The sequence below is a fragment of the Mus musculus genome, chromosome 7 (assembly GCF_000001635.26).
Source record: "Mus musculus strain C57BL/6J chromosome 7, GRCm38.p6 C57BL/6J".
NCBI classification, from domain to species: domain Eukaryota; kingdom Metazoa; phylum Chordata; class Mammalia; order Rodentia; family Muridae; genus Mus; species Mus musculus.
Window position 1 is genome coordinate 120,590,599 of NC_000073.6, and position 27,389 is coordinate 120,617,987.

Sequence of the window (27,389 nt, forward strand, 5' to 3'; positions counted from 1 at the left end):
ATTTTATATAATTATCATATAAAGTTATAGGTAATATAAATACTTATTAATGAAGGGAATTCTCATAGTCATAAAATGTTACAAATGAAGGCACTTTTTAAAGTGAGATTATCTGGATGTAACAGTTTATACCTATCACCTTAACATTCAACTGAACCCAGAGGCCATGGGTTTGAGGTCAGCCTGTGCTACAGTGACAACACACATACACACACACACACATACACACATACACACACATAATGTGTGTGTTCATGTGAATGGGTATGCATGCAAAATTAGTTTAGATCTGTAGTATATGGGCTACTTCACAATTAAAGTGTGTCTAGAGCATTTATTTAATGATCTATCTTAAGATAATTTTGTTCAGAAACTTAGAACACCTGAACTATGAAAGAAAGCTACTTGATTTGCTAGCACATTAATGCAGACAAAATATTCACACACATAAGATAAATAAAATAAAGGAATGCAATGGGATGGTGATAAATCTAGTACTTTATAATAGGTTCAAATACTAAGCTAAAAATACATGAAATTCGTCAAATCATTTCAGTTTCAGAAAATCATCAGATTCTTATTTTGAGTTGTATATGTTTTAAAGTGTTTGACGCCCCCATAACATGTGGGCCACTATTGTACCCATGGGTATATCTTGCAGGCAGGTTACTATTGTAACTTGCAGAGTTTGTAGCTGAGTGAGGTCAATGACTACTCTTGTCCTTGGTAGCCTTACAGAACACTCCAGCACCATGAATACTTGTCAGTAAGGGTGAAGATGTTACTAGAGCACCAGCTTAATTGCTCCATAGTCAATGACCTAAGTATGTGATGTCAGCAATATGGTTTTACTATCAGGATGTGGAGGGTAACCAATAACATTACCAATAGGCTGTGATGTTTGGAGGGGTATATGGGATTTCTTTGGTCAATGACACAAAAATATGTAACCCATTCTGGTGCTGGGGGTCTTATTTGGTAACATATAATGTCTAGTTGAGACATTATCTCCCCATTTTATGATAGCTCCATTTAAATTCCTTCTACATATTATTATATTAACTCCATATTATATTATTATATATAATAAGATGTCAAATACACATGTGTGTGTATATATATATGTATATATATATATATATATATATATATATATATATGATCTTCTATAGTAGTAGGTTTCCCTATGACTTTTCAAAATGTCGTGTTAGTTGTCCCTCCCACAGCCCCTCCTTTACCCTGTCCTCCCATCTCATTTAACCCTCCTATTCCAGTTTCCCCTTTATCCTTTTACAATATTATCTTTTATTTCCCCTTCCTTGAACAAGTCTCTCCTCCCGCCTGGTCCCTTACAAGCTAACTGACGTTTGTGGTTATCTAAATGAAACACACATATCTAAAGTTTAAAAGGAAATATCCACATATAAGAGTGACTGGGTCTGAGTGACCTCACTCCAGATCGTTTCTAGTTCCATCCATTTACCTGAAATTTTCATAATTCTTTAACAGTTGAATAATATTCCACTGTGTAAATGTAGCACATTTTTGCTATCCATTCATCAAACACCTAAGCTGTTTCCAATTTCTGACTATTATAAATAGAACAGCAATGAACACGGTTGAGCGAGTGTCTCTAGTGTGGGATGCAGAGTTCTTTGGGTATGTGCCCAAGAGTGCCCAAGCTGTAGCTGGATCTTGATTGTTCAGCTTTCTGTGGAACTAATGCACTGATCTCCATAGTCACTGTACAAGTTGGCTCTCTGACCAGCAATAGATGAATGGTCCCCTTTCTCCACACCATCACTAACACCAGGTGTCATTTGTTTTATCTAACTTGGATAAGATGATCTTAAAGTAGTTTTAATTTGCATTTTCCTGAGAGCTAGGATGCTGAATATCTTTCAGCATTTCCTGCTGAACTCATCTTCTGTAGTCGAGGTCTCTGGAAACCCTTCCTTGAACTCAGACCAGGGTTTTCCTGTGCCGGCCTTTGCATACAGCACTGCATCAGGCCTGTGTGGTGTCTGGTTTTAAGCTGAGAGCCATTTCCTCATTTTAGCTACTACTTTATAACTTTCTCTATATTAATAAGTGAGGTAAGATGGGGAAGACATTGGGGTTTTATAATGTTACTTTTATAACCTTAGTCCATAAGATTATAGACTGCATTGTTTTCTCTCTTTTTTTTTTTTTGAGGGGAATTTCCCCTCTCTCTCTCTCTCTCTTTTTTAAACAGAGAGAGTTCTTTTTTATTAGGTATTTTCCTCATTTACATTTCCAATACTATCCCAAAAGTCGCCCATACCCTCTCTCCCACTCCCCTACCCACCCACTCCCACTTTTTGACCCTGGCGTTCCCCTGTACTGGGGCATATAAAGTTGACTGCATTGTTTTCTGTGGGTTTTTTTTTTAATTAGTGGTTCTGACTTGAATATAAAAGAAGAAAATAAAAAAGGATATGAAGAATGGTCTCGAGACTTTGTGAACGAACTAACATCAGAGAAGTTTGGATCAGTAGCTTGTGATCTCCTGCCAGTGAAAGATTCTTGGAGTTTAAATGGCATGGATCCAAATAAGGGAAGGTAAAAACTGCAAATTCCCCACAAAGGGAGGGGTGGAGTGATTAGTTTTGCTGGAAATAAAGCAAGTTTACTTTCCATTTACACTCAAATTCCTTATAAAAAATGGCTGTAAACTGCCTGTGAGCTTCATGACCAGGAGGAACTAATGGCAACTGATGAGACCTGTACTGGCTAGTTTTGTGTCAACTTGACACAGCTGGAGTTATCACAGAGAAAGGAGCTTCAGTTGAGGAAATGCCTCCATGAGATCCAACTAAGGCATTTTCTCAATTAGTGATCAAAGGGGAAAGGCCCCTTGTGGGTGGGACCATCTCTGGGCTGGTAGTCTTGGGTTCTATAAGAGAGCAGGCTGAGCAAGCCAGGGGAGGCAAGCCAGTAAGGAACATCCCTCCATGGCCTCTGCATCAGCTCCTGCTTTCTGACCTGCTTGAGTTCCAGTCCTGACTTCCTTGGTGATGAACAGCAGTATGGAAGTGTAAGCCGAATAAACCCTTTCCTCCCCAACTTGCTTCTTGGTCATGATGTTTGTGCAGGAATAGAAACCCTGACTAAGACAAGACCTTATACAAAAAGAAAATATTATTTGGTTTTTTGTTGTTTGTTTGTTTGTTTGTTTGTTTGTTTGTTTGTTTTTGTCTGAAAGGATTCTCTATGTTCTTTTTTTTTCAGGCCTGCAAAGAGAAAATCAAAGGAAAAGCACAAGGTATTTAGAAATCAAAACCAAATTTTGGTAGCAGGAACAAAGCACACCCCACAGAGCCCTGGCCATCCCACTACAGTGGGTAGCAGCCTAGAGCTCACACCACTCAAGAGGAGTCATAGCCTCTCCACTGCTCATCAGCATCACCGTAACCTGGCAACCACCCTCAGCACCACCCACCCTTAGCACTGCCCACCCCAAAGTCTGGTTCCATGGCGTTCTGCAAGGAGTGGTAGCCTGGGTGGTCTCACAGAGGCTTTGGTCCAGCTGTACAGACAAGAAGGTCACAGCAAGGAAGACTTAGGAAACAGAATACTTTGTGTTAGATAAGAATACGACTTCATCAAGAGGAATGACACAGAGGGAGAGGCATCTTGACCACTAGGAAGAATCAATCCAGAAAGTTGCTTTGCTCTGTAAGAGAAAAAGGTGTGGGTGGCAGCAAATTTCCAGGTTCAGACCGAGAGCCAACTAACAGGAGCAGAAATGCCACAGACCTCAACCACTGCAGGGCAGTCTACATTCCACCTTCAGAGTCCGCCAATAGTGAGATCTGGAAAGGAATGAGCACTGCTAAAGCCAGGCTGAACAACACCAGCAAAGGCCCCACTGCAAAAAGGTTGTAGCTTTGCTACACATGCAGTACTCAGTGAACATTGTCAGTGTTAACACCCAGGGTGTGCAGGATGAGAGAGGCCACGTTCCTGCAGTGGTCTCCATGTGCTGAGGACAGCAGAGGAAACCCAGGGAGAGGACAAGGGAACTCAGGGGGATGACACCTCAGAGTGGGTCCCACTGTCACTTCAATTACCAACTCAGGTACCAGAAATCCACGGACTACAAGATGGAAAAGAGACAAAACAGCAGGCGGGGCTGAGCAGATGCTGCTTGGCCGTGTCTGCTAGCACAGGGGTTCGTCACCCAACCAGCAGAAGGGAGTCAAATTCCAGCATAGCAAATGAACAGAAGATCCGGCCTGAAGACCTTGAGTGCTTGGTTCTTTACCTACTCTTTTTGGTTTATCTGATAGCTAGAGCAACTGCAGTATCTATGCCACCCATGGTTCTTTTTTTTTTTTTTTTTTTTGGTTCCAATCTGTTGGCTTTATTTGTAGATTGTCATTGGTTATTAGAATTTGTTATGCAGGTATTTCTCATGCCCATGTGTTATTCTCTGTTCCCTACACATTTTTTGTTCATATTTAAAAAAAAAACAAAAAGCAAAAGCAAAATACAAGCTGTAAGAATTCATTATAGCACATCTATCAATTGTACATGAAGGATCTAATTCCTTCAATATATAGAAGAGAAAGTGATATTTTTTTTTAAGTATTAGTAGTTTATTCAATAAGTATTGTTACCTTTCTATATTTGAAATTAAAGATGCATTTTCTTTTTTTTTTTTCCATTTTTTATTAGGTATTTAACTCATTTACATTTCATGCTATACCAAAAGTCCCCCATATCCACCCACCCCCACTCCCCTGCCCACCCACTCCCCCTTTTTGGCCCTGGTATTCCCCTGTACTGGGGCATATAAAGTTTGCAAGTCCAATGGGCCTCTCTTTCCAGTGATGGCCGACTAGGCCATCTTTTGATATATATGCAGCTAGAGTCAAGAGCTCCGGGGTACTGGTTAGCTCATAATGTTGTTCCACCTATACACCCATGGTTCTTAATCTGTACGAGTAGACATACACGTAGGCAAAGCACTCATACACATAACATAAAAATGAAGGGGAGGCCGGGCACAGTGGCGCACGCCTTTAATCCCAGCACTCAGGAGGCAGAGGCAGGCGGATTTCTGAGTTTGAGGCCAGCCTGGTCTACAAAGTGAGTTCCAGGACAGCCAGGGCTGCAGGGAAACCCTGTCTCAAAAAAAAAAAAAAAACAAAACAAAACAAAAAAACAAAAAAAAAAGGGGGGGGGAAGGCATATAGAATCTTGTGTTATGTAAAGACATTTGCTTAGAAAGAGAGATTCGAGCAGAAACCATTGACAAAGCTACCCTGGGACAAACCTCAGTCCTTTTCCGGGGTGCCCACATTTCTGCTTGGATGCATTCTTCTTCAGATGTATAACTCTCCTGCTGTATGAGAGTACTGTGAGCTAGTACAGTTTGTTTTACAGGTCAGAGAAGTGAATGCTATGGAAGATGCTGATGGCCAAACTCAGCCATCTGAGGCATGCTCAGAAAATGGTGAGTTGCCTGACCCTCATTACCGGGATGCTGGACTGCTATACAAACAGTACTTTTTTCCTTTTATTGAAAATAGAGCCCTTCCTCACACAATATATCCTGATTACAATTTCTCCTCCTTCCACTCCCCCTAGTCCCTCCCCACCTCTCTTCTCATCTGAATCCACTTCTTTTCTAGATTCCATTAGAAAACAAACAGGCTTCTAAGGGATAATCATAAGATATAATATATATCCCAAGGTCTCTCTCTCTGCGCATTGTCTAGCTGCAGGTCTCTATTTATTCCCTTCTGCTGCAGGTGGAAGCTTCTCTGATGATGGCTGAGCATGGCATAGACCTATGAGTATAACAGGATGTCATTAGGAGTTATTTTGTTGTGACAATTTGAGTGTTTGTTTGTTTGTTTGTTCGTCTTTAGAACAGTAGTGTTTGATTTTACACTAGGTCCCTGGGCTACCTAGTCTCAGCTTCTTGGTCATCCAAGCAATGTCAAGTTTGGGTTCCCGTTGGGCTGTGCATCTGCCTCACTGCTAGGATGTCAGACCACCTCTCAGCTCAGAGGAGGCAGAATGCAGTCCATGGTAGGGGTCCCAAGCCCGTGTTTCCTCTGATGAGAAACAGTGAGGTCTGGGACAGACGCTGTGGTTCTCCGTCTCCTGTGTACCTAGACTCTGCTGGGGACCTTGCATTGAGAACAGTGGTCACAAATCTATGCTTCCTTCACACACCAGGCAGGAAGGGGATAGCTGAGCCTGGGAAGGGGTAGAATCTGGTCTGGTTCTGAGTGAGGGCAGAGAGTACAGAGGGGCTGGAAGAGAGAAGACCTTCTCTGGGAGATTTAGGCATGGCTCTTTACAATGAAGCTCCCCCGACCAGGCAATCCTTGATAAAGGAGATGTCCTTGCTTGTCCTAACTGCTTTATTTATGGCAGGTGTGGATGCATACACCTTACTCAGAGTGAACCATGGATTAAATACCTCTTGTGGGAAAGATTGCGCATAAAGGGAAGCTCGGTGGCTAAACATTTAGGGCCTATCTAGATACATCATTAGCATGGAGAACTCCAGGCTTTTATGCTATGTGACCGGTTGTCATGGTCCTCTCAGTGGGGTGTCATGGTTACGTGTTTCTGGACAGGTAAAGCCTGTTCAGGAGATGGTTCCATGCCTGCCATTCTGTTACAAGATTTCCTGGGACTTTTGAACCTGCTTCAACCTTACCAGTCCTTCTGTCTGGTGACACGGTTGGTACACTTGTCCCGCAAGTCCCATCTCATGGAGTGGGCCTTAAGTCAAATCCTATACTGGTTGGTTGGTTACTCACACAAGCTTTGAGCCAACAATGCACTGGTATATCTTGCAGGCAGATCACCATTGTAGATCAAATAGGTTATGGCTAGGCTGGTGTTTACATTTCTTCTTTGGTAGCCTGAAGAGTACTTTCTTATAGCAAAGACGCCAGAGCACTGGTGTGAAGGCTTTTGTACAGCAACAGCTCAGCTTCTCCATATGCAGTGAGTTGAGGAGGTTTTTTTGTCTTCAACAAAGGGGCCTTGCTGTCAGTTTTCTGAGAGCAGCCTTTGTTGTTTGGGGGTTCTCATGGGATCCCTTTAGCCAACAACTCAATTAGATGTAGTACAATCCTGGTACTAAAAGCTTTGGTTCGATCGGGAGCGGAGAGCGGATCCTAGAGAGCCCTGAGAGTCCCACCGCCGCCGCCCGCCTAGTCACCATCACACCCGGAAGGAGCCGCAGCCCTCGCCGCCGGCCCCAGTCACCATCACCGCAACCATGAGCAGCGAGGCCGAGACCCAGCAGCCGCCCGCCGCCCTCAGCGCCGCCGACACCAAGCCCGGCTCCACCGGCAGCGACGCAGGTAGTGGCGGCCCGAGCAGCCTCACATCAGCGGCGTCCGCCGGCGGGGACAAGAAGGTCATCGCAGCGAAGGTTTTGGGAACAGTCAAAGGGTTCAAAGTAAGGAACGGATACGGTTTCATCAACAGGAATGACACCAAGGAAGACATATTTGTACACCAGACTGCTATAAAGAAGAATAACCCCAGGAAGTACCTTCGCAGTGTAGGCGATGGAGAGACTGAGGAGTTTGATGTTGTTGAAGGAGAAAGCGGTGCGGAGGCAGCAAATGTTACAGACCCTGGTGGAGTTCCAGTTCAAGGCAGTAAATACGCAGCAGACCATAATGTTTCCCTTTCCTCCTGCAGTTTGGTGAAAAGCAAGGAACTCCTTCTACCCTTAGAATTTCCAACATTCCTTCTTATTCATCAGCTGCATGCGGGTGCTTCTTCACAACATAATCTGCTTATTGTGAACTTGGTCTTTTTAAAATGTATTTTGCTTTTAAATATAAAAATAAATAAAATATTTCTTTTAAATATTTGCAGTGTTTTCATTCTCACCAACAGGACGTGGCATTTGTGTTCCTTCCTCTCTTGACACACGGTGCTGTGGGGCTCTGATGGTGTCTGTGGTGCTCATCAGAAAGCCCGCACTGAATGTCAGCCTGAGAATACAGTGGGTTTCGTCTGTAGATCTTCCTAGTGAATTTTCTTTTTCTTTGTTTTTACTCTTTCACAGCAGATTTTATTGGTTGAGGAGCAGAGTACAGACATCGCAGTTCTTATCACACGTACCCAAAAAGAGCCATATACTGTGTTCACATACCCAAACTCTGAAGAGTCACATTGTGTTCATGTACACAAACGAAGAGCTATGTATTGTTTTTCTTTGAACTTATTCCAGTGATGTTCCAGCCTCAAGCTGGACAAGTTCCCCTAAGACCTCTCATAACAGCCAAACGCCTGTAATCCTCAGCTCCACCAACTCACAATTGTACACCACACACAGAACAGACTCAGGATTTCCACCTTTCACAGCACATTATCACAACTGTTAGGAAAACAGACTGCCAAGACCACAGACAGCACGGTTCTGACAGGGCAAGGACCAAAGACTGGATTGCTTGCTTTTTTTTTTCTTTCTCTTTCTTTCTTTCTTTCTTTCTTTCTTTCTTTCTTTCTTCCTTTCTCTCTTTCTTTCTTTCCCTCTTTCTTTCTTTCTTTCTCTCTTTCTTTCTTCCTTTCTCTCTTTCTTTCTTCCTTTCTCTCTTTCTTTCTTTCTTTCTTGGTTTTTTGAGACAGGGTTTCTCTGTGTAGCCCTGGCTGTAGACCAGGCTGGCCTCGAACTCAGAAATCTGCCTGCCTCTGCCTCCCAAGTGCTGGGATTAAAGCATGTGCCACTATTGCCCTGCTGACTTCCTTACAAAACGGTTCTAATAGAAACACGGGACCAGATAGAACTGAAAATATTCCAGACACGAATGCACGACTGAGACGCCAGATTGCCATTTAGTATGCTTTGTATCATAGGATATAAAACCAGGCCCCTCTACGGAATGTTATGGTGACCCCCGAGACAGTCACAACCTCTCCTGATTCAGTATCCTGCTATTTTCTGGTTGTACCAAAAAATAAACAACCAGTAAATGATTTAACCTCTTTCAAAAAAAAATTATATTTTAAAAATGGGATGAGGTGGGATTCCCTCACCATTTAAAAATGTTTCTAGAGCTACTAAAAAACTCGAATTTACAAAGTAGTTGATAAAAATATTCCTCTGGATTGTACAAGAAGGGAGGCGGGACCACTGACAGACGTGATGGATGCTTAGTCGAACTTGGCTTCTTTCTCTTTTTCAGAAGCTGGACTCCAGTTTTCCGTCCCTCCATTTTCTGCAGGCAGATCTGTGGTTTGCTGGTCAGCCTCGTCAGCCTGTTTGCCCTTCGCTCCCTCCCCTCTTCCCACCTTACTCTTCGCAAGGTCATTTTTATCACTTATCACACCTGCTCAGGTAGCCTTCCTGTGTCATGATACTTCTGTTTGTGTCACAGCTAGAACTCTCTCATTAATGGCAGCTGGACCACCTCCGTTTATTTCCTGTGCTAATGAAAGGAAATAAAACTTGAGACATGTGATTCGTGTAATTTATGTCAAATAGCCCAAAGAATTGTTTGTGAGCTTTGAAACCTGGGGCTGAGAACATAGCAGAACAGGCCAGGACATGCCTGGGCAGGCCTGTCGTTACATGTCCTGACTGGCCTAGTGCCTCCCTATCTCCTGCCCTTTTTACAGTCTGTTGATGTTTAAATGGACCAATCATGTGAAACCGCGCCAATTCCTCCCCCAGCCCCACCCCTTTTCTATAAAAACCCCTAGCTTCCAAGTGTCGGGGTCGAAATCACTGTCTCCTGTGTGAGATACGTTTCGAACCGGAGCTCTGCCATTATGGCTCCACCATGTGGTCGACACCTCTGTCTCCTGCGGGAGATACGTATCAGCCCGGAGCTCCGTCATTAAACTACCTCATGCTTTTACATCAAGATGGTTGTCTGTTCGTGATTCTTGGGTGCGCGCTGAATCGAGAATTGAGTGGGGGTTTCCCCACTAGGTTCTTTCACTACTAGCTACATCGTCATCTTCAAAATTGCTCTTTCAATTTTGAAAATGCTGTATGTATTTGGGGTTGTTCCAGGTAGAAATGAAATCTGCACCGTTTGCTCTACTGTGGATTGAAACAGCTTGCAATGGAGTCTCAGTAATGTTTGTGGTTCCACCGGAATGTTCTTCAACTTCTGCCTAAATGGTTACTGTCTTCCTGGTTCCTCAGTGTAGCTGTCTCTTCCTCTGGACAATATTCCAGAGCCCATTGCTGAACATGTTCCCTTAGGTGATAGCAGGCATTTGCTTACAGCATCTATCTGAATCTATAATGGTTACTTTATTAATCTTTTCCTCCTCCACTAGACTTTAACTTAAACAACAGCAGGATTTCTTCATTTTATCTGCAGACCCTCGTGTCCTGTGTTGCATATTGTAGGTATCCAGTGTGCATTTGTTCAGTGTAGGAATGAGTGAATTCTACTACTTGACCAACAAACACTCTTAGATTTTATTTCTATATTGGTTCCTCTCTGAAATTGAAATTCTGGGATATAGTTCATTCATACAGGCAGGGTTATATACACAAGGAACTTGTAAAGCAGAAACAGTCCATCGGAAAGAAAGTGACACAAAATTCCCTTCAGAAACTGCAGTTTGTTAGGAGAGAGGGCCTGCAGGTTGGAGGGGAAACATTCGCCAACAACAATACAATATAGAGAGAGACTTTAAGGTGATGGGGCCCTAAAGGGAAGGAAAAGCTTCCCTCTTCCCCGTAAGACCTAAAGCTTCCCTCTCCCCGTGAGACTAAAGCTAGGCGCTGGGGTGCACGCACACCTTTAGCGTCTGCGTCTGAGGTCAGCCAGGCTACACAATCCAATCCTGCCTCAAAAATAACATAAAATAAAAGAATGAGACTATGGAAAAGGAAGAGTGTGCTGCCAAGTTCGCTTCCCAGAGCAAAATCCCGAGAACAAAGCATCAGACTTGTGTAAGTCAAGATGGCGCATATCTGGCAGGAAGTTTCACATCACGTGACTTAGTTTAACATGACAAAGAGCATGGCAGAGCATAGAACAATAAATTAAGAGCTGTCAAACCACCGGGCATGGTGGCACACGCCTTTAAACCCAACACTTGGGAGATATAGACAAGTGAATCCCGGGCTGGAGGCCAGCCTGGTCCACAGAGTGAGTTCCAGGATAGCCATGGGCAAGGCTACACAGAGAAACCCTGCAGGGGCGGGAAGAGGGGAGGGCACTGTCAAGTCACTGCACAGACTGCTTAATTCTGTCCCAAAGGGGCCATGAGGAGGTGTGACTGATGTCCTCAAGACATGGGACCTGGATTGCTTTTTATGTGCCTGTTTATTTTCTTTTCTTTTCTTTTCTTTTTTTTTTTTTTTTTTTTTTTTTGGATTGTGGGGAGGAACTGGGAGGAGCTGGGGAGAATAAACCATGACCAGAATATATTGTGTGAAAAAAAAATCTACTTTCAATTTTAAAAAAATGTCTCTCTTATAGAAACAGACCCATGTTCTAACATACTGCAAACAAAAACGGAGAACAAGCCCTGTGAGCTACCTACAAGACAAACTGAAAACATGAAAGGCAGCAAAGCAGAAGGAGAGGTGCTGAAAACAGAGCCAGTGAGATCAAGGTTAGAATACAAAGTCTTGGAGTGAGAAACCGCCACTATGTAACCACTGGGGGGTTGTGACTAGGAGAAAACGTCCTAGTCTTACGAAAGGTAAAATCCTCGAAAATACTGTAACAGGCTGTTGCCCCTGTGTATTTCCAATAATTAGGTGCATAGTCTTGTTACGCCCTCAGCAACGAAAATCTGGCAGTGCTTTTTATATGTTTTGTTTGTTTGTCTGTTTTTTTGTCTTTGTTTTTGTTTTTGTCTTAAGGAATGGTGTAGATGAAACTCAAGGCAAGAGAATTGATGGTATAAAGGATTAGTTAATAGATTTGCTTAGGAGACATTTAAAAAGGAAAGAATTGAGCTAACGGAGCACTGTCCCCCTAAACATCCCACAGATAAATAATCTGCCAACCAGGCCTGTCATTAATAAACAAAAATGTATGATGCTTGGACGTAACTGTTCACCAGGATTAACCAGCCATTGTGCCCATCGCCTAAGAACAGGCTCAAGGGTGTCGTGTGTGGTCACGATCATCATCAAGTTCTGGTCTGCCTTTAAGTTCCTTGGTGCTTTTCTCAGGAAAAACAATTCTGCCTTCTGGCAAGATAACCCTGGGTAACAACCATTCAAAAAAAGTACACTGGTGTGCTTAAGAAATAACTCTGGGGGCTGGAGAGATGGCTCAGTGGTTAAGAGCACTGACTGCTCTTCCAAAGGTCCTGAGTTCAAATCCCAGCAACCACATGGTGACTCACAACCATCTGTAATGAGATCTGACTCCCTCTTCTGGAGTGTCTGAAGACAGATACAGTGTACTTAGATGTCATAATAAATAAAACTTTAAAAAAAAAGAACTCTGGCAATATCTTTCCTGTGTAAACCTCCCATCTGCCCACATGACCAGATTTGCAGCTTCCTGTCTCTGTCTAAATTGTCCAAAGTGTAACCTAAAGCCAGCGTTTAAAGGAAAGTTAGAGATGTTGTTGTTTGTGCAGTGCATAAGCCTAAGGTGTATAAGTTAGTAATCTGTTCAAGGCTGACTTCTCCTTGGGCATTGGCCAGAGCTGGACAAGGTCTTCCCTTCATCTCTAAGTGTATGGGGGTGGTTTCTCACTAGAAAGGCATGTTATTCTAATCCCAGGAAAACTGCTTATAGGTTTTCTGTGTTTTAAATTATTTATTTTTATTTATTTATTTCTGTGTTTTAAATTATTTTTATTAATTGTTTCCAACATAGAATATTTCTATTCATAGAAGCTTCATAGAAGCTTTGTTTTTACATTTTTTTACATTTTTATTAGATATTTTCTTTATTTGCATTTCAAATGTTATCCTCTTTCCTGGTTTCCCCTCTAAAAATCCCCATCCCCTTCCCCCACCCCCTGCTCCCCAACCCACCCACTCCCACTTCCTGGTCCTGGCATTCCCCTACACTGGGGCATAGAGCCTTCACAGGACCAAGGGCCTCTCCTCCCATTGATGATGGACTAGGCCATCCTCTGCTACATATGCAGCTGGAGCCATGAGTGCCACCATGCGTACACTTTGGTTGGTGGTTTTTAGTCCCTGGGAGCTCTGGGGACACTGGTTAGTGGAAGCTTCTTTTTAATCAATGAGTGAATGGATGGGGTGATGGCTCACATCCACAGCCTCAGGAGGCTGAGTCAGAAGGGTGACCAGAAGGTGAAGGCCAGCTTGGGCTACATAGTGAGCTCCACCCTGGGCTATAGAGAGTGAGACCCTGTTTAAAAATAATAATAAAAATAAATAGAAATGTAAAGAAGATTTTGATCCATATGTCTAAGTTGTCCTCACAAAAGCTGTATTAATTTACAATCACATCGCAGTATAAGAAGCACTTATTTTTCAAACAGAAGTTTTATAGCCTATGCAGCTGACCTCTTTATTTTCTTATTTCTGGTGTTGGAGGTGAACCAACTTCATCTGTGTGCAGCCAGAACACAATGCTAAGTTACACATGTATGTGAGCATTTGCCATCGTGTACCTATGTGTACTATATGTGCAGACAGAGAGGCCAGAGGAGGACACTGAATCCCCTGAAACTGAAGATACAGACTGTGAGCCACCATTGAGTGCTGGGAACCTACTCGGATCCTCTGTAAGAACGGCCAGCATTCCTAACCACTGAGTCATCTTTCCACACTCAACATCATTCTTCTTATACTGTACTAAATAGAGTAGATGACCAATTAATTTATTCAATATATCTCTCAATGATAAAATAAACAGCTTTCTATGTTGAAAGAACAGGATACTTTTTGTTACTGAATCAATTGATCTTTATTGATTTTTTTCTTTATTGATTTTTTTTTTTTTTTGGCTTTTCGAGACAGGGTTTCTCTGTGTAGCCCTGGCTGTCCTGGAACTCACTCTGTAGACCAGGCTGGCCTCCAACTCAGAAATCCACCTGCCTCTGTCTCCCAAGTGCTGGGATTAAAGACGCGCACCAACACTACCCAGCTCTTTGCTGATTTTTAAATTGCTTATTGTAATAAGGTGAATTGAAAGCAGTAGTAAAAGGTAACATAAGCTCCCTAATCTTGCCTTGAATTCCAGTAATGAGCGCACCCATTGCTTGAAAGCTTCAGAAGGGGCTCTCTCACATTGTAAATCATTTGAGGGATACATGTAATGTTATATAAAAAATAAAATTGTATTTCTAGTTAACTCCATACATGCTTGCAAGCAATAACTTTTAGAAGTTAACTTTACCTGTTTGTATTAAGGGATTATATATAAACTTATGTCAAATTATATATAACCATCTTTAATTTGTCAAATCACTGATTAGTTTCAAGGTGGCTTTTTCAAAATAGCTACAGAGTTTCTCTTAACAGTTTAAACTTCCCTTTTGGGCTCAGAGCTAAACAAAGAATTTTCATATGAGGAATACCGAATGGCTGAGAAACACCTGAAAAAATGTTCACCATCCTTAATCATCAGGGAAATGCAAATCAAAACAACCCTGAGATTCCATCTCACACCAGTCAGAATGGCTAAGATCAAAAACTCAGGTGACAGCAGATGCTGGCGAGGATGTGGAGAAAGAGGAACACTCCTCCATTGTTGGTGGTATTGCAAGCTTATACAACCACTCTGGAAATCAGTCTGGCGATTCCTTAGAAAATTGGACATGGTACTACCGGAGGATCCAGCAATACCTCTCCTGGGCATATATCCAGAAGATGTTCCAACCAGTAAGAAGGACATATGCTCCACTATGTTCATAGCAGCCTTATTTATAATAGCCAGAAGCTGGAAAGAACCCAGATGCCCCTCAACAGAGGAATGGATACAAAAAACTGTGGTACATTTACACAATGGAGTACTACTCAGCTATTAAAAAGAATGAATTTATGAAATACCTAGGCAAATGGTTGGACCTGGAGGGCATTATCCTGAGTGAGGTAACCCAATCACAAAAGAACTCAAATGATATATACTCACTGATAAGTGGATATTAGCCCAGAAACTTAGAATACCCAAGATATAAGTTACAATTTGCAAAACACATGAAACTCAAGAAGAACTAAGACCAAAGTGTGGACACTTTGTCCCTTCTTAGAATTGGGAACAAAACACCCATGGAAGGAGTTACAGAGACAAAGTTTGGAGCTGAGACAAAAAGGATGGACCATCTAGAGACTACCATATCCAGGGATCCATCCCATAATCAGCATCCAAACGCTGACACCATTGCATACACTAGCAAGATTTTGCTGAAAGGACCCTGATATAGCTGTCTCTTGTGAGACTATGCCGGGGCCTAGCAAACACAGAAGTGGATGCTCACAGTCAGCTATTGGATGGATCACAGGGCCCCCAATGGAGGAGCTAGAGAAAGTACCCAAGGAGCTAAAGGGATCTGCAACCCTGTAGGTGGAACAACAATATGAACTAACCAGTACCCCGGAGCTCTTGACTCTAGCTGCATATGTATCAAAAGATGGCCTAGTCGGCCCTCACTGGAAAGAGAGGCCCATTGAACAGGCAAACTTTATATGCCCCAGTACAGGGGAACGCCAGGGCCAAAAAGTGGGAGTGGGTGGGTAGGGGAGTGGGGGGGAGGGTATGGGGGACTTTTGAGATAGCATTGGAAGTGTAAATGAGGAAAATACCTAATTTAAAAAAAAAAAAAAAACAGTTTAGACTTACCAGTCAAGAAAATTTTTCTTCAGTATTGCCCTCCCAGTATACATGAGCTCTGGAAAAGATTAAAGTGAAAGATTGAAAGCATGACATCAAGGAAAGTACTGGAACACAGACATTTGGTTAGTGTAGGCCAGGATATTGACTTGTTAGGATACTGAAGTGATCGATACTTTGTTTTAAAAAAAAAAAAATTTAAGATAAGTGTATTTATCCTCAGAGTTGCATTAAAAGAAAAGGGGGATCTAGGAGAAGGTGAAAGGGTGACGCTCCAGTCACCAGGAAAGGACGCTCTTTATCCTGGAGACGCTGGAAGGCAGCACCGTGACACGGCTCTGAGGATCCTGCGCCTGAAAGTAAAGCAGACTTTGAAGCAGGTAAACCAGTTGTGTGATAGTAATTAATTATCCTTAATGTGTGTGACTTGACTTCACTGACATTACTTACAATATCTCCTATTAATATGCATATATGTGCATATATCACTGGACAGAATAACCTGCATGACTAATGTCCTCTCTCATCTCTCTCTCTCTCTCTTTCTCTCTCTCTCTCTCTCTCTCTCTCTCTCTCTCTCTCTCTCTCTGTGTGTGTGTGTGTGTGTTCCGTTGTTTAACAAAATGTTATTTCAGGGTCTGGATGGATGGCTCAGTGGTTAAGAGCATGCTGTTCTTCTAAAGGACCCCAATTCAGTTCTCAGCTCACATTGGCCATATTACAACCACCTGTAACTCCAGCTCCAGGACATATAATACCCTGTTCTTGTCTCCAGGGACCCCTGCATATGCATGGCATACAACACACAGTAATATTTTTTATTGAAATCTAAAGAAATGTCACCTTACCCTAAAATGAAAATTTAAGACTCTGTTGAGCCTTAATTACTGGAGACCCTCTGAGTGAGTCACTCGGAGCTGGGAATCAATGCAAAAGCAAGAGGAATTTATTGTTCCAGTGAGTTGGGGTCATACCAGACCTGAAGGAGAGGCGACCTCGGGCAGCCCATTCAGCCAGTTTTTATACAGCTTTCAGGGTAGAATAGAGCAACAGCCACCAGGCACAATGTGACTGGCAGAACAGTGTGACTTTTAAACTGATTGGTCCTTAGGGAATGAAGTAGCAAGGGATTTCCTTGTCTGAGGAATGGTGGGTGGGGAAAATGGTCCCTCCACCCTGAGGAATGTGTCTATGTGCTCTGGCTTTCCCTTATCTGCAGGTGATCAGAGGTCCCCACTGTGGTCTGAGAAATGTAATTAGCCTCTCCCTTCCAGAGGGCAGCCGTGCCTATGTGCTCTATGACCTTTCTCTTCCAGGAGGGGAGGGGTCTGGTGGAATTTTCCAAAGTTCCTGAGCTGACCCATTCAAAATCATGACATTTACAGCGAAATAGCCCCTGTAAATCCTAGAGGGAGGGATGAGTAGTTGAATCACTGTAAGTTGTCATAAATTGCAATTGGGCCAGCTTTATGCCGAAATGCAGGCTCATTAGCTTTACAATGACAAAGAAACTTATTCTGTGCTTCATAGAGCAACTCACTTCACAGTAGTATCGGTGTCTGTGTGAAGGAACTGCTTTTGCTCAGTTCATAGGCAAGGCTACCTATGTTTTACAGTAAGGATCCCAGACCAGCAACCACCTGCTGTCTTTCCAATTTTTTTTTTCGAGACAGGGTTTCTCTGTGTAGCCCTGACTGTCGTGGAACTCACTTTGTAGTCCAGGCTGGCCTCGAACTCAGAAATCCGCCTGCCTCTGCCTCCTGAGTGCTGGGATTAAAGGCGTGCGCCACCACTGCCTGGCTGGATAATTTTTTTAAGTTCTGCATTTAATTAAGCTTTTAGGATTTTTGCCTAAAAAAAACCTAAACCTTCATGAATTGGGAGGAGGAGGAGGAGGAGGAGGAAGAGACAACACTGACTGGCAACTTTTAGAGAACCAAATGCCAAATTTTAAATTACCTTGGGGGAAAAAAATGTTAAATGCACTGAAAGAACCTAGTGGGGAAACCCCCACTCAATTTTCGATTCGGCGCGCACCCAAGAATCACGAACAGACGACCATCTTGATGTAAAAGCATGAGGTAGTTTAATGACGGAGCTCGGGGCTGACACGTATCTCCTCCCGCAGGAGACAGAGGTGTCGACCACATGGTGGAGCCAAAATGGCGGAGCTCCGGTTCGAAACGTATCTCACACAGGAGACAGTGGTTTCGACCCCGAGGCTTGGAAGCTAGGGACTTTTATAGAAAAGGGGTGGGGCTGGGGGAGGAATTGGCGTGGTTTCACATGATTGGTCCATTTAAACATCAACAGACTGTCCGAAGGGCGGGAGATAGGAAGGCACTAGGCCAGTCAGGACATGTAATGACGGGCCTGCCTGGGCATGTCCTGGCCTGTTCTGCTATGTTCTCAGCCCCAGGTTTCAAAGCTCACAAACAACTTTTTGGGCTATTTGACATAAATTACATGAATCACATGTCTCAAGTTTTATTTCCTTTCAGCACAAAAGAAAGCCAGAACGCAGGTACTTTTCAGGGATCATTTTCAGATGACTACTGTGCCAGTGTGTGAAAGGGCACAAACATGGTGCAAAGTGTAGAGAATTTTTCAATTTCCTTTTTTATTTTTACTTGTATGAGTGGTTTTGCTTGCATGTATGTATATGTACTACATGCATGCCTGGTGCCCACAGAAGCCAGAGAAGAGTATTGAATCCTGCTGCCATTACAAATGATTGTTAGCCACTGTGTGAGTGCTGGGAACCAAACCTAGGTCCCCTGGTAAAGCAACAAGTGCTCTTGATCACTGAGCCATCTCTCCAGCCGCCTGTGGGCATGGGTACCGCAGATGGAATGGTAGAAGCATGTTTTTCCCATTGAACAAACTGGTATTCTCCATCACTCCGTCTGTAGCAGTTGAATAGTAACATTCACGATAGACTCACCCAAAGCAAAGGCCTAAATGTTTCTCACAGGAGCTGATTTTCCATTATTGCAAACTCCTTGCCATCAGTAATGGGTTTCCTAGCTTGTCACAGCGATTCTACTCCCTCGATAAGTTCGTGTGGAAGGGCATTTCCTATTTCACTGCTGCAACTGCTGTGGGAAGGGGACACATCCGGCCAGCAGATACCATGTTTTCAACTCATTAATTCCTTTAGAGAGAAATAATCCCTATTTCAAAACAGAGTTTCTGAAATGAGCAGTGCAGGATACACATTACATACATGCTCCACAGTGAAGACAGTCTGATCCCGGGGTTTTAGGTTCACTGGCACAGAAAGGCTACCAGATCTCTCAGGAAATGCAGTTGGGCAGAGGTGGCTCAGTGGTTAAGACTACTTGCTGTTCTTACGGAAGACCCAGGTTCAACTCCCAGCACCCACATGGTGGCTCACAACTGTCCCAAACTCCAATTCTAAGAGATCTAGTACCCTCTTCCAGCCTCCATGGTCACCAGGCACAGACATACATGCAGAAAAAACATCTTGTCCTTGTTTATTTGTTTTTGATTTTTGTAGTTGTAAATAGTTGAGGTCAGAGAGTCAGTTCCTGTCACTGCCTTTGCAGAGTTATGTAATGGGCACAATGACCATGCCATGCTGTTTATGGAAACCATTTGAAGGGAAAATTCAGGGTCTCTTAGCATAGTCACAATTTCAGAATATTTTCATGGCCTTAAAGAAAAACTTCAAATTCCTTACCTGCCACCCTCCTCCTAGGTCCTCCATCTTTCCCAGACCTTCCTACCACTCTAAATTGATTAGATAGATAGATAGATAGATAGATAGATAGATAGATAGATAGATAGATAATTTCCCCCACTCTTCTAGACTTTTCCTAGAAAGTGGCCTTCTTGCTGAGCTTCTATCACACAGTGTTTTCAAGCTCATCACTGCTGTACTAAGACGGCATGTGTTCCTATTGTTGAATAGTTCTCTTTTTTTTCTTTTTTTCTTTTTTTAGGTATTTTCCTCATTTACATTTTCAATGCTATCCCAAAAGTCCCCCTTACCCTTCCCGCCCCCTCTAGAATAGTTCTCTATTGTGTGGCTATCACACACTCCCATTCATCAGAGCCAACTCTGTGTTGCTGCTGCTTCTTGCCTTTGTTAGTGATGCTGAGATGAGTTGGTGGACATGTTTTTTGTTTTGTTGTCACTGGGCTTTATCCTTTGGGTTGGGTGTGCCAACTTTACTCTCTCCACTTTTAACCATGCTTCCTCTCTTTCCCGATTTTATTCATCTGTTTTCGTTTATTCAGAAGTAGCTCACGATTTACTATTTCATGATGGTTTTTCCGATGTCTACCTTATATTTGCAAAACAATGAAGTCATTAATTTTGTGTGCTTTCTTCAATTGGTTGTTTTGTTTTGTTTTGTTTTGTTTTATGCCTTAATCTTGTCAAAGTATAAATTTTCCTAAAGGGGAAATCATGTTTGATAGAGATGACACTTTTTCTTGAAAACACTGAAAATGTTTTTGCTAAACAGTTGGTGGAGCCCTCGGATACAGGCATCCTGGCATCTCACTTAGAAGCTGCCCCTCACACTTTCCTTTAGCATCCAGATCTCCCTCAGAGCATCACATTGCTTTGTAATCGTTGCTTGCATAGCTCTGGTTATTCATCTATATGAATTATTAAAATTATACTTGAGGCAGTACTTTTTTTCTCAGTTACCAATTTGGTCAATTTGAGTATCTGAGAAAGTATGGTTTCAAAACCAGAATACCATGTTTCAGTCATAAGACAGACCAGCGACTCAGATAATAATAGCATTTTAGATTTGGTGGGGATAAGATCCCTCTTGCAATAATTCAGCTAATGCCACAGCAATTGCATAGAAGTTCCCCTCAGCACGCAGACAATAGGATGATGGCTGTGTACTAATAAGATTTTAGCACGAAGGGCAGGGGAAGTGATGGTTCAGCAGTCAAGAGCACTCGCGGCTCTTGCAGAGGATCCAGGTTCCATTCCCAGCATCCGCATAGAGCAGCTCACACTGCCTGCAATTCTATCTCCAGGAAATCCTATGCCCAATTCTGGCTTCTACAGATACCTTCACACATGTGGTGCATGTACATGCACTAAAGCATACATACATACATACATACATACATACATACATACATACATACATACATACAAAATAAAGAAGTCTCTTTAAAAATAATTTGAGCATGAAAACATGATAGGAAGATTTGTACTAAAATATTAGTAAAATTTCCTTTTCAATTCTTTGTTTTAGTTGCAAGAGGCCCAGGACCGACAAAGAGAAGTTGTTCAGAGTTCGCAGAGGATGCAGGACCACTTGCAGAAGTATAATTTAAAGGGGCACACAAAATAACCTGAGGGTTTACAAAGCAAATCGTCAGTACAATGTGTAAATCAGATCGGTTAGAATAAGTACAGCGCTGAGATGATCAGAGACATTTCAGCTTTATGTTCATTGTCTGGGGATACAGCTCAGGATGATTAAGGCGTGCTTTGTATGCCCACAGCTCTGGGTTCAATCTCCACACCATAAAGAAAAGGCTGCCTGATATTAATTCATTTTACCCAAAATTGGCACATACTCTCTAAAACAGAGCTGGGAACTTAAGTGCCATCTACCTTCCTCCTCCTCTTTCTCCTCCTCTTCCTCCTCCTCTTCTTTTCTTCCTCCCCTTCCCCTTTTCCTCCTCCTTCTCCTCCTCCTCCTCTTCCTCCTCCTCCTCCCTAAGAAGTTAAGTCCTTTGTCATTGTGCAATGTTGTAAAAAAAAAATTCATCTGTAACAGTAATTGTTTTATACAATGCATTTTAGGCTTCAGGCTGGATGTTCTGAGGCAGAAGTTATGGAACAGGAGCAAGGAGAGAAAACTGCAGCGCTTCAGAAGCTACACACAGGCCTGGTGAGAGAGCCTTCTGCTCACCCTGGTCGCAGGTTTCCTTTGCCTAATAGGAAAGTTGCAGGAGACATGAAAAGTCCCACTGAGAGGAGTATATTCACACTATTTCCCGCTGTTACTGAAAATCCTCTTTGCTTTAAAGGAGATTTGATCGAATCCATAAGCTAATGGTTTTGGTAACCTGCCTTACTCCATATTATTCTTGATAAACAAATTGTTTAAGAAAATATAATTCATATCAAAGTTTTAAAAGTAATTTTATGATTTGTTTTTCAAAGACTAGAGTCAAAGAGGAACGGATAAAGAAACTAAACAAAATCACACACTCTCTGAAGTGTTCTCTGGATCAAATGAAGAATAAAAATGAAGAATTAGAGAGGGAGCTCACTGAGTATGACTTTTTATTTTTATTAGATGTTTTCTTTATTTACATTTCAAATGTTATTCCCTTTCCTGGTTTCCCATCCGAAAACACTATATCCCCTCCCACCTCCCCCTGCTCCCCAACCCACCCTCTCCTACTTCCTGGCCCTGGCATTCCCCTACACTGGGGCATAGAGCCTTCACAGGACCAAGGCCATCCTCTGCTACATATTCGGCTGGAGCCAAGGGTCCCTCCATGTGTACTCTTTGGTTGGTGGTTTACTCCCTGGGAGCTCTGGGGGTACTGGTTGGCTCATATTGTTGTTCCTCATATGGGGCTGCAAACCCCTTCAGCTCCTTGGGTCTTTTCTCTAGTTCCTCCATTGAGGACCCTGTGCTCAGTCCAATGATTGGCTGAGAGCATCCACCTCTGTATTTGTCAGGCACTAGTAGAACCCCTCAGGAGACAGCTATATCAGGCACCTATCAACAAGCTCTTGTTGGCATCCACAATAGTGTCTGGGTTTGGTGACTGTATATGGGATGGATCCCAAGTGGGGCAGTCTCTGGATAGCCTTTCCTTCAGTCTCTGCTCCACACTTTGTCTCTGTAACTTCTCCCATGGGTATTTTGTCCCTCCTTCTAAGGAGGATGAAAGTATCCACGCTTTGATATGCCTTCTTCTTGAGCTTCATGTGGTCTGTGAATTGTATCTTGGGTATTCCGAACTTCAGGGCTAATATCCAATTATCAGTGAATGCATACCATGTGTATTCTTTCATGATTGGGTTTTTCTGTCTCTGACTTTGGCTTGTCCCTCCTGCAAGCTTGTGTGTCAGTACACCTGGAAGACCAGTTCTCTCCGGGAGGAATTTGAGTATGGAGAGCTATGGTACAGGGTCAGCTCTGGGGTGCAGACAGAGACTAGAAGGATCCTTTCCCAACTGATCCTTGGTTCCTGTGTTCTGTTGGCTCTGTGAAGGTCCCTCTTGGGCCAGGAATTTGAAGAGAAGCGGTGGTCTTACCTGTGCTCGCAGGTGTGTTGGCACTCCTGGGAGACCAGCTCTCTCCTGGCAGTATTTGTGTATGCAGCTCTGTGGCTCAGGTTCAGCTCTGGGCACAGAGACCGGAAGACTCCTGTCTTAGGCAGCCCCTGAGTTCCTATGTCCTGAGGGTTCCAGGCAGGTTCCTCTGAGCAGCAGTGATGGCCCTACCTGTACTCACAGGCCTGCCCGCACTCCTGGGAGGCTTGCTCCCTCCCTGTGCTACTTGGGTATGGAGCCCTGAGGCAGAGGATCTGCCACTGAGTATAATTTTAATATTTCAAATCTCTTCACTCAAAGGCTTTTTCAATTGTGTTGATTGTATTAACATCTAAATATTAATTCATTTTATAACTGTTTTAACAACCAAAACTTACTGTATTTTAAAATTCACTTCAGAAACCCACAACTCAATTTGAAAACTTGATTGCCAAAATGTATTTGCTCTCTAATGAAAACAGTATTGATGACTCTGGCTGGACATTCCCTTCCTCTCTTTCTTCCTTCCTTCCTTCCTTCCTTCCTTCCTTTCTTTCTTTCTTTCTTTCTTTCTTTCTTTCTTTCTTTCTTTCTTTCTCTCTCTCTCTCTCTCTCTCTTTCTTCCTTCCTTTCTTTCTTTCTTTCTTTCTTCCTTTTCTTCCTTTTCTTTCTTTCTTTCTCTCTCTCTCTTTCTCTTTCTTCTCTCTCTTCCTCTCTCTCTTTCTTCCTTCCTTCCTTTCTCCTTTTCTTTGTTTCTTTTTTTTTCTTTCCATCCTTCTTTCTTATTTGAGATTTCCTAAATTGTTTTGATATTTCCCATCTCCCTCCCCCCAGGCTCACCACCCCCTTTCCTACCCACTCAGCTTCGCATCTTTTTCTCACCCATCCACTCTAATTTGTGCTGCCCATTTATTCTTGAATGTACGGCCTCCCACTAGCTCATGGTTGACTTGCAGGGTCCACAGGGTTCAAAAAACCTGACTCTTTTCTCCTAGGAGGGATTAATTGTGAATAGCCCTCCAGCTAAGGGTGGGGCTTCATGTCTACCTCCTCTTACCCTTGCTGAGATTGGGACTGACTTGAGCTTGCACAGGGCTTGTATGTGCTGTCAGAATCACCGTGAGTACACTATAAATATGCAGCTGTCCTGTAGCTCGGCCACTGTTTTGTTGCAGTCATTGTCTCTGCCCCTCCTTCATTGTCTCTGCCCCTCCTTCCGCAATGGTCCCTGATCAGGAAGAAGAGTTAGGTCAGCTTTTCTTCCTTTTCTTCTTCTGGTAGCATCCTTCATTCAGCATTAAAGCATTCTCCTGGCTAAAACAGTTATCAAAATTATCTTTAGTTTTTGTTTTCTTTCTGCCTTTCTTTTTATCTATTATGATCTCATGCCGACTTGCTCCTTTTCCATGGGTGTCACCCATTTATGGAACATATATGTTGCTAAACTTGTTGTGTGTATATATATGTACATGCATAGAAATCTGTACACACATACAACTAAAATATAGTTATACCCCTATAATCTGTAGTAGTTTGGTTTTAGAACTCTCCACAAATACCAAAATCTATGGATAGTCCACTCTCTATGTAAAGTAGTGTATATGTGCATATAGTTCACACATATCCATGTTTCTCTTCTTTACCTTAATTACTGATCTCTGGGTTATTCCTATTGTTAATAATTAGTGCTTCATAATAAAATACTAAAGTAGATATTAACAGTTAAAGCAATTGTATATATGGTTATAGTATTTATTCATTATCTGCCATAAATATCATAAAAGTTTTCTTCATAATATTTGTCTAAGATTATAATTTTATTAGAATACTTTCAATAATTGAAGTTGAAACAAATGAGAGGTCATAATATGTAGATTTATTTTAAAAGAAATAATGTATGTAAAAACATGATAACAAAAAATTTTTTTTAAATCTTGCTAAGCATTTACTCTTTAAAAAACTTTCCATAATGACTGTATACTTTTGCAGAATAAAGAAACACTTAGGAGTAATGAGAAAGAAATTGAATGACCATGAAAATGGAGAATTTAGTTGTCATGGAAATTTTAAAACTAAAGAACAAGAAGTGAATGTTTCAGTGGATATGTTTAAAAATGAGGTAAATTTAATTTGTTTGGAGACTCTTAAATGTTCACAGTTGGTGTCAGTGAAAAATTAATTATTTTTCCATTAAAAAGGTATTCTGTTGAACTCAAAATGGTATGTAAAGCCAAGCAGTACACACCGTCACAAACCACTAAATCTTGAAGAGCATCCATTTCATCTGGTAACTGTTTTTGGAATATAACTAACATACCTATTAGTCCAGGTACTTAATAGATGCAGGCCAGAAGCATTTAATATGACTGCAAGTGCTTTGCAAGCACCGCCTGGGTTGGGGACGGCTCTCACCATCCTATAGAGGAGCCACATACCCTGCAGGCATCACTCATCCCTCTTCCTGATCAGTCTTAGGGAAGTACCCACCAACTATGAGTACAAGTCAGACCAACAATCACATGGCTTGTTATCTAGGTTCTTTTTCCTTTTGCTTTGCATTGTATGTTCAGTGTTCATGCCTGTTGTAACCTTACCAATAAGCCAATCAAAGAGATGAGTAGTGAAAACAGACAAGATATTCGATCAATATTCACACTGAGGAGAGGAACAGATAAAAGTCCACATGACCCAAGTCCATCTTCAGGCTAGTAACATGACCTTTAAGTTTATGCTGAGAAAGAACTGGGTCAGAGGGCAAAAATACATCAGTCCTAGGGAAGGTGTTTCAAGGCTTGTCCAACAAGGCATTTGTTACTGCTGTCATTGCTAGGGGCGATTGTTCTGGTTCCTCTAATTACTCCTGTTCCAGGGTGAAACCTCACCATGGTAGGTAGCTGCCTCCAGCTTGAAAAGCTATCCTGGTCTTAGAATCAAGGTGGCCACAGATTTGAGGTAATGACTTAAAACACATTTGTGGGTGGTTAAAAAGTTAGCGTAGTTAATCAGGGAATAAACAGAACAAGGCAGGGATGTCATCCCCTTATGTACTTACAATATGGGCCCAAGCGACGAGTCTTTTTGGCAAAAGCAGCTTTGAAGAGCATGATATAGCAAAACATATCAGAACTTAACTTTTTCCTGCCCCTAATTGGTATCATCCCATTGATACATAGTGTGAATATACTATACATTTTATTCATTCCTCAGTTGCTGGGTCTTTAAACTGTTTCTACTTCAGGCATTGGTGAATACTGCTGCCATGGACCTACATATACACGCTTTTGTGTTTGCATGTTTTAAGTTTCTTTCATGAATATTTACAGCAATAGCTGAGTCATGTGGTAACTCTACTCAGTCTTTTGAGGTGTTAATATGTCCCAAGGCGACAGCATTGAATGGGAGTTTCGCGGATTTCTCCATCCCTTGCCAAAGCTCCACCATTTCAAGTGAAAACCTTTCCAGCCTACTGATATGAAGAATATACCATGGAGGTTTTCTTTTATGCTTACCAGTTTACTAAGAGGATGGTGTGAACACATGACTTTTCATGCGCTTATTAGTGGCTCGTATATTTCTTTGCAGAAGGGACCATTTAGATTCTTTCTCTGATATAGGAGAAACTGAGAGTACTGAATTGCTGTTCTAAAGGACTTCCTAAACTTCTTAGGAAATATTAAGTTACACAAAGTAGAATTAGGCTAAAGTGTTACCCCGAGTTTTCTCATCAGGAAGAGCATACAGAAGAGCCCAGCAGACAGAACAACCCTGGCTGACAGCTGCCTGGGAGAAGCAGCCCTGGTCTGTCTCAGGATGACTAAGACAATATTTTACATTGTAAATCTCACAATTTGTCCAGACAACCAAACCTCAGAGTCCCTGTCACTGTGGTACATGTCTCATTGCTCGAAGTATAACCTGGGGCTGTATAACTATATAAATGAATAGGAGTTTCTGTCCAGGGTTGGTTCCCTATAAGTTTTTTTTCTTTATAATCTCTAAGTGTTGGAGTGATTTCTTACTGGGAAGACATGTTCATTCTATAACATCTCCAGGTTTAAGCTGTGTTATCTCTTGTTTGTAGTAGTCCTTTATTCTAGATATGAATCCCTTACCAAGGGTGCGATTTTCAAGTACTTTCTTAAGAATTACTGTCATCGCTATGAGTGATTGTCATGCCTCTCATTTGACATACATCATCTGTACTCCCAACTCACATTTGTTTCCAAACAGGATTCTCATATACAGGAACACAGACTCCTTTCTTTCAGACATTAATGTTGGGGTTTCTAAATATAGGTCTCATGTTTTAGAGGGAAAGATAAGTACATATTTTTTTATTTTATGTGTATGAGTATGTCAAC

General features: G+C 42.2%; 1 protein-coding gene and 1 pseudogene across 2 annotated transcripts; both read left to right on the plus strand.

Annotated features, from left to right (window-relative positions):
• The first annotated feature begins 166 nt into the window (after positions 1-166).
• On the plus strand, positions 167-27,195 carry Gm32916 (predicted gene, 32916). The gene is made up of 10 exons (XM_030243150.1): positions 167-177; positions 2,419-2,583; positions 3,253-3,286; positions 5,413-5,482; positions 11,460-11,595; positions 15,976-16,132; positions 21,002-21,072; positions 21,559-21,646; positions 21,922-22,034; positions 27,126-27,195. The coding sequence occupies exons 1-10, from the start codon at positions 167-169 to the stop codon at positions 27,193-27,195; spliced, it is 915 nt and encodes a 304-aa protein (XP_030099010.1).
• E130201H02Rik (RIKEN cDNA E130201H02 gene) lies at positions 7,027-7,877 on the plus strand (annotated as a pseudogene). The gene has a single exon (NR_024324.1). The product of NR_024324.1 is annotated as an RIKEN cDNA E130201H02 gene (transcript).
• Positions 27,196-27,389: the final 194 nt, after the last annotated feature.